This window comes from Rhagoletis pomonella, unplaced genomic scaffold, assembly GCF_013731165.1.
Source record: "Rhagoletis pomonella isolate Grant_MI unplaced genomic scaffold, Rhpom_1.0 Rhpom_scaffold_00009, whole genome shotgun sequence".
Lineage (NCBI taxonomy): Eukaryota > Metazoa > Arthropoda > Insecta > Diptera > Tephritidae > Rhagoletis > Rhagoletis pomonella.
The window spans coordinates 36554560-36562395 of NW_023458563.1; the positions used below are offsets into that span (position 1 = coordinate 36554560).

Below are 7836 nucleotides of genomic sequence, written 5' to 3' on the forward strand. Positions count from 1 at the left end.
ATTTACTCCGATTTCTTTTTTAAATTTAAAATCTAGTCCCTACTCCGCTTGACCTAAAATATGCTCCGTTTTTTTTTTACTTTTTTCCATTCACATTAAGCATATATTTCAAAATAATATGGTAACTTCTTAAACTTTTGCTCAATAACTTCGGTGGCAACCAGCAAGGTTTTGTATAGCAAGGTGTAACAGAAGTTGTCTATTTTACTCTTTAACATTCCTTGTGTTTATTTCCTAAAGCAGGGACCTGAAACATGTTTTTGAAAAGTGTATGTGTAGCAATTTGGCAGAGTATATGCTGACGTGAGCTATTTTAACGCACAGTAGTGCTGCTGCCGAAAAAAAAGTTTCGGAGATTTCGCTTTTGAAAAGGTAATAATGTCAATTGACTTTATTTCGCAACAGGGTGGGAAATAAAGTCAATTGACCTTATTTCCGTTGATCTTGTTACCTGTCACCTTTCGAAATTTTAAATTTTTAAAACACCAATGATAACCGAAAACAAACAAAACATCAACTTTGTTTCTGATGCGCTGGTTACTCTAGCGATGCGTTTCGATAACTTTTCGGATGCTTTTTGGAAAAGTATACATTGTCAACCAATTGTACATATGCAATGTAATTGACGTTTTGGAAGTCAGCCTCTGTTAATCTATCCAGATAATATCAGAAAGATTAAATTCAATGATACAAAATTGGGAATCCATATTAGTATCGCGGAGATCAGCTATATTTTCAATATGAGAATCATATAAGCTATCAGAACTAGTGGGTGATATATATGAGACACAAATAAATGTAGAGCAAAGGAGCTATAACGCTTACGCATAGCTGATCAATTAAAGAATCATGAAGCAAGTTGGTATGCTGAGGAACGTAAGCGACGTTTTAGCACGATTAAAACACCACCACTTTTGAGATGACCCCACTTCATGAAATCTCTAGCCTTGCGGTTCGTATTAAATATGTAGCTTTGGCTATTCGGATCTGCTTGCCGATTGGCTGTCAGTGGAGATGTTTACCTCCTTTTCGACGTCGCGAAATTGGGGTTTGATGCCAGCTATGCAGTGATCGTTGTTGTCAAAGGTAAAGTCGAAGTCTTCAAAAAACCTAGATTGTCAAAAACCTGAGTCTGTTTTGCTTCCAGTGTCCTTAAGTCTGACCACAGCCCTTGATGCAGCTGGTTCCAAATGTAATCGGGCGCTGTGTTAAGCGGGATGTTAAATACAAAAGTGGGAATGACTCCTATCGCCCTACCAATTCTTGTCTATAGTAGTCTTCTCGAGTCCATTCCACGAGAAACCTACTCCATAAAACATTATGAGCTGAGATATGGTTGCAAACGACCGGGAAAGAACTTAAGTAGAGAGGGCCCATCTCTTACCAATGGCTCGCCTGTAGAAAACGGCCGAAGAATTATATATAAGAATATTTCTTTAAAAGTTGATTTACTACATTTTATTGTTTTTACTTTCAGGAAATACAAACAACTTGGTTTCGTATGCGGAAATCAAACGCGGCGTACATATATTAGGCAACGTCAACATAACTGTTGTTAACGCCAACAGTAGAGTTGTGCCAAATATGCAAAACTTAGATTCCTGCAGTGTCATCGTGTTTCCATCGTTGAATCCAGACCATGAAGAAATCCAGGTGGATGGTGATGAATCACTTTCTTCAACGCTTGATATAAAGACCAACATAAATAAAGATGGCGTGGAAATGATTGGAAATGATGCAATTGTAAATTATTTGGATGTCTTGAAGGCGCTCGTTTACAGCAATAAGAAACCGGCTTACTACCTGAATCGCGTCTTTAAACTTGGCTGTACACAGATGAACTCTGAATTTAAGAGTCAAGAATTTACATTGACGTTGACGGTGTTACATCCAAAACTAGTACCCAAGACCACAATAGCCCCGACGTCGGCAATGGCTGCCGCTGAAAATTCGCCGTATAGCATTAGCGGCGTTAGTGGCGTCGCTTTAGGGCCGACATTGGCAGGTAAGTACTACAAACGAGGTATAAACCGATCTCCTGAACTCAAAAGGCAATCTACTCGCTTTCTTTGCAGATAATAGACTCTTCGCACATGCGATGGTACATTCACACGATGTGCAGGAGCCCAAGATGCATGTGCATTCTATCATTCACAAAGGTAAAACACCATTGGGATATAGTGGTGGCAAACTATCGATGGCACTACCGAAACTAGCGATGGTTTTGGTTCATTTTTCACTATCGATAGATTTTCAAAACTATCGAGTATTTCACTGATGGGCTATCTGTCAATAAAGTTACAACCAACATTAAGTTCCAACTTAATTTTGACGATGAATACGCCCCAATTAGATTTTAATCTTTTTCAAAATAGGCGATTATCAATAGACTATCGATAGTTAAAAAAATATCGCCCACTATCTATAGTCACGACAATCGATAGTTTGCCACCACTACTGAGATATGCGTAATGCGGAGATTTGGAAATGCGCCTAGGAAATAAATTAAAAGTTAAACGACTTTAGCTAATTTTTGGTCAGATTTTGTTGGTCGAATTTATACAAGGTGGTGTTACTAGAATACGCCGCGTTCCTTCTGAATGTCAAAATGCTGTGTTTGTTGTATTTTGGGGTACTTCTTGCCGTCATTGTACGTATAATTTGTTGTTGTGATTTTTGTTTTTGCTGAAACGATACCACCTTGTATAAATTCGCCTTGGGAAAGTGGGTTTTGCGTATAAGTAGAATGAGTGCGAACGCATTGACGACTTCTTTGGGTCAAACAGTATTGTGCTTTTGAACGATCAAAATTTAAAACTTCAATCCTGGAACAACGAAAAATTATTATAGAATAGGTAGAATAAGTAGAAGATCGGAATAGGGAACGACCTTCACCCATCTGTTTAATGGATGAAATCTATTTTGTATGAAATTTTACGTGTTAGGAAATAATTCGCGAGTGGGTTGGCTGAAAAAATCCTGGCCAGGATAATTTTAATTAAATATTCAAAAATTATTGTTTTTTTCTAATTTTGCACTAAAAGCACGCAAAAGTAACAGAAGCAATGTGTAATCAACCAAAGCTGGCAGTATTAGGGGTATGTATGTACATATGTAATATGTATAGAAAACAGATTTCATCCATTAAACAGATTGGTGAAGGTCTTGCCTTATTCGGATCTAAGACTATTAGAAAATCTTGCCACTTTAGTAGGATCGTATCTCCGTTTCCTGTCATAATTTTTCGTATTTTTCCGTACTTTTTAGTATATCTTTATTATTACTAATAATAATAGCATGGCGCTTACGCATATGTTAGTGTTTGGCCGAGCTTCTCCTCCGATTATTGGCGTGCGCCTTGATGTTGTCACACAAACACATATTATGAATTGTGAAGTCGATCGCGAACGGACGTGTTTTTATCGCTCTGCTAATGGTGTTTAAAATATAACAATATTACAAAATGTGGTGTTAATACTAGCATTACTGGATTAAAAGTGTGAAACATAACGATTTAAACCAATAACTAGACATTGGCTTCCTCGAAATAAATAAAATAAAAATAAGCATAATAGACAAATAATAGCGCGCATGTTGATGGTACATACATATATTCATCCAAACATACTTAGCTGCTGCTGAGTGAGTGCAAAGATGTCAGAATCAGGGATGCCGTTTGGATCTAAATAGATCCAATTGGATACATTTTTAGACGAATTTTTGCGGGATACTTATTTTTTCCTATCAGTATAAATGTGGATACTTTTTTAAATAGACCAAAATTTTATATTTTCTATAAAGTTTTTTTCGTTAAAAAATAGATTTTCATTAATGACGTTTTCTGAATGTTATAAAAATCGCTACTTAAGCGTGAAATTAGAGAATTTTATTTTTTGTGAATGAAGCAATGAACATATATATAGAGATCTCACCAAAGCAGTGTAATAAGAGCTTTAACAGACGGCAGCGTTGATCCGGATCAACACGGGAATTAACTGCAGTTAATCCGGATTAAGTCCCAGTTAATCCCGATCAACTCGGGAATTAACTGCAGTTGATCCGGATTAAATAACAAATAATCCCGATCAACGCTGCCGTCTGTTTAAGCTTTTAGGAGCAATTGTTTAGTTAGCTAAAAAAATGCTTTAAGCAAGATCTTAATATATATATATATATATAAATTAAATATATCTCTTTCATATCACTTATCTTCATTTGTTAATATAAAAAGAAAGAAGATATCAATGTAGTTTAAAATACACTGTTTAAAAAACTAAATTTGATTTATTTAAGGAAATTTTTATGAAGTTTACTGAAAAGACTTTAAATACACTCTAATTTTTTTTTGTTTATTTGCGCATATTAAGAAAGGTAACCATTTTCCTCTCCTAATGTGTGCACACCGTGTAATAAAATTAAACACTGCCTATTTACTTTAACATACCAAATTTGTCGCAGAGCGCAAAATAACATAACATAAAATGTTTAAAATAGAGTAAATGTAAGCTCCTAATGTTTATTATTTGTAGGAAATGTATTTTTAGTTTCAAAATTTTTGCAACTTTAAACATTTCATGTGTATATTTATGTGTATATTTTAAAGATCTCAAGTTCAAAATCGAATCCTGAACATCTTATACGTATGTATATTTATACAGATTCCTGTTGAAAAATAGATATTTTTCAGTAGTAGTTTTACACACACTTTTCATAGTGTACATGTACAAATGTAACATATTAATTACTATTTTTTATACTTACTTTGCAAAATACTTATGTATAAAAGATGTAATTTATAAATGGAAATTACAAATGTTTGATTTTATGAAATATAAAAATATATACAACGTATTCCAAGTTCTTAGGATGGGTTAAATTATGTCTTTTTCTTCAAAGTGTTTGATTTTCTTACAAATTATGAGATGGATAGGTAAAAACAGAAAATTGGATATATTTGGATACTTTTTTGGCTTGGTCGGTGCTACGTTTTCTTGGGACGGCGCGGCAACACTGGTCAGAATGCGCGAAATGACGAAAAGGCGTCAGAGGAGAGTCGGGTGTACGTTGTCAAGGTGTGTGCGGGAAAGTGTACCATAGAACGCAGGCATGTGCGTCGGCTGATGACTACAGCCTAAAGGCACTGGAAAACTGGCCGCTTTTGCGCTTCATGTGCGACAACTGCATGATTTAAGCTCGGAACACTTTGACGACTGCAACTTCACGACGTAACGACAGCGACATCATTTTGTCGACAAATGTCGCCTTGAAGCCAGCTTCTTAAACATTTTGAAGACCTCAGCGACATAGCAAATAGCTGATTTTAAAGTTTTACATTTTGGTATATTTATTTCACAAATTGTGTATTTTTATTTAAGTAAATAAGAAAAACATGAACAATCAAGAATATGTGATTAATTTTGCGACAATTTAATTTTGCAGCACTACATCTACTCATTGTCGCCGGCAAAATTAGAAATAGATTTAATTTGGCGACGTCGACAATTGCAGTCCTGCAGCCAAGATGTCGTGCTGTCGTCAAAATAATTGTGTCCGTAAGAACGTGTGTATTTAAAATTTGACAGATGCTGCTTGTCGCTTGCTGTCGTCAAAGTGTTCCGAGCTTTACATAGCTAATGTGGTTGAAGCTTTGAGAGAAATGATAGGTATTGCTGAGGCTAACCAGATGAATGTTATAGAACAAAAGACAGATATAGAGAAATTGTTAAAAAATCACAGCAAGGAGGTAAAAATCTTGGTTGATAGTATAAAGAAGGCAAGGAGAAACTAGAGGTTATAAAAAGAGTAGAGAGTAGCGATGATATATGTACATAAATATGTACAAGCATACGAGAAAAAACAAGGCTTCATTAGTTTTTCTTTTATTTTCAGCTGAAAGCTCACACCCGACGATGCTAATAATCTTAATATGCGTATTTTTGGTGATACTATTATGCGGTGTGTCCATTGCCCGTTTGAAAAATAATAGCTTGAAGTATGTGGATAGTCATCAGCCTGGTTCGAAGGTAAATTCTAGACTTTAGAGTTAAATTAACTGCAACATTAACTATTTTTTTATACCTAAAGATTGCCGACGAGGGCTTGGTTTGGGATGATTCCGCGTTGACAATTACAATAAATCCAATGCAAACTGATGGTGTTTCTGAGGATAGCACAGATTCTGAAAACTCCGAATCCGAGGATGAAGAAGGTATAGTTAAGAGGTTGTTGTTGTTACCATAGTAGCTCTCGGCAGGCCGCTGGGGGAGGCTGATACTGCGGGCGCTTTACTCTTCTGCGCGCTTTTTAAAGTGGCAACGCAAATAAAAAAAGTTCATAATCGCGAAGATACTTAGGCTTAACGGGTACCAAAAATATATTTTGATATATACATGGGTATCTCATTAACAAGAGCTACATGGTATTGTGGTTACAACAACATTTTTTTTGGTTTATTTAAAACTCAATACTTCTGTGCTCAAACTATAACCGCCTAAGCAGAAATTCCTGCTTCACAGAAAATACTTTATATTCAAGGCTACGTACAGCTGAATAACTTAAAATGTTTAACTGTACAAATTGTCTCTCTTGGAAATGAACATGGTTTTTAGATATGCGCTGTGAAACCTTTATATTTCACAGATCCAGTTTCTGTTAGGAAAATCTAGTGAGCTCTATATAGAAAGGTTGTACAATGTTAAAACTAAGCGAATGCCCTAGAAATGCTCCTCTTGGAAAGCTTTCTCCACAGACTAAAACTAAGTATGTTCACATTACAGCATAAATTACTTTGTTTCGATCAAATAACTTCACATAAATCACGTACGTTCACATTTTCTTTCATAATTTCTATAGATATGTGATTAGCACGTGTACGTACGAGTGTGTGGTTTGTGTTTATTTCGAACAAAAATTGGTTGCATACCTCTAGATTTTTTTTTAATTTCCTCAACAGTAGGGGCTAAAATAAATGAAAAATCGTGTTTTTTCTTCATTTGGTTTTGGATTTATGATAAATTATCTCATTTCTATTTAAATTATTGACAGATTTTACAAAGCGAAATTACTTGATTTCAGCATGGTTTGCTTATAAACTACAAATGAGCCGTAAATTACGATAATGTGAACATGCTTTAAGTTTTGAGTAGGAGCACGATATCGCACCAAAAGTATCGGAGCGGAAATCATTTAAAGTACCGCTCTAAAAAAATCGGTTACACACTAATATCGAATTAAAAAGACTCGATTCCCAATATATTGATACTAAGTTGAAGCAAAACATATCATATTTCGACTTCAGAAATACCTCGTTGAACGTAAATAAGCCTTTTCTAATGTTGTGGTTAAAATTCTACACCTTTTCAAGTTTATAATGAGAAAATGTAAGTTCATATTGAGAAATCCCAAATTGATAATGAGAAGCGTAAATTCATATTGAGAAAGTACAACTTTATAATGACAAATGTAAATTTATATTGAGAATATATAAGTTGGTAATGAGAAATATAAAATCATAATGAGAAAATAAAAATTGATAATGGGAAATATAAATTCATATTGAGAATATATAAATTGATAATGAGGAATGTAAGTTCATAATGAGAATATATCTATACTAATTATATAAAGAGAAGTCCCTTTTTTTTGTAACAGGTAATCTCGTGAACGGCTGGTCCGATTTTCATGAAATTTTGTATACAAATAGCTTTCGGTAACCACCATGTTTTAGGCTAAAAAAATTTTACTTTTTTCGGGTAGGTGGACCAGGGAACGGTCTATTCGAAAAAATCTAATTATGGTCCGATTTGCTTAAAATTTGGTACGTAAGTAGCTTTTTAG

At 34.7% G+C, this 7836-nt stretch overlaps 2 protein-coding genes across 2 annotated transcripts in view; one reads left to right on the plus strand and one right to left on the minus strand.

The window, feature by feature from the left end:
• Positions 1-7836, minus strand: part of LOC118745764 (calsyntenin-1-like) — a 152991-nt gene that overhangs the window by 24381 nt on the left and 120774 nt on the right.
• LOC118745763 (calsyntenin-1-like) lies at positions 1454-6255 on the plus strand. The gene is made up of 4 exons (XM_036479416.1): positions 1454-2005; positions 2076-2159; positions 5890-6023; positions 6085-6255. The coding sequence occupies exons 1-4, from the start codon at positions 1585-1587 to the stop codon at positions 6238-6240; spliced, it is 795 nt and encodes a 264-aa protein (XP_036335309.1). The 5' UTR covers positions 1454-1584; the 3' UTR covers positions 6241-6255.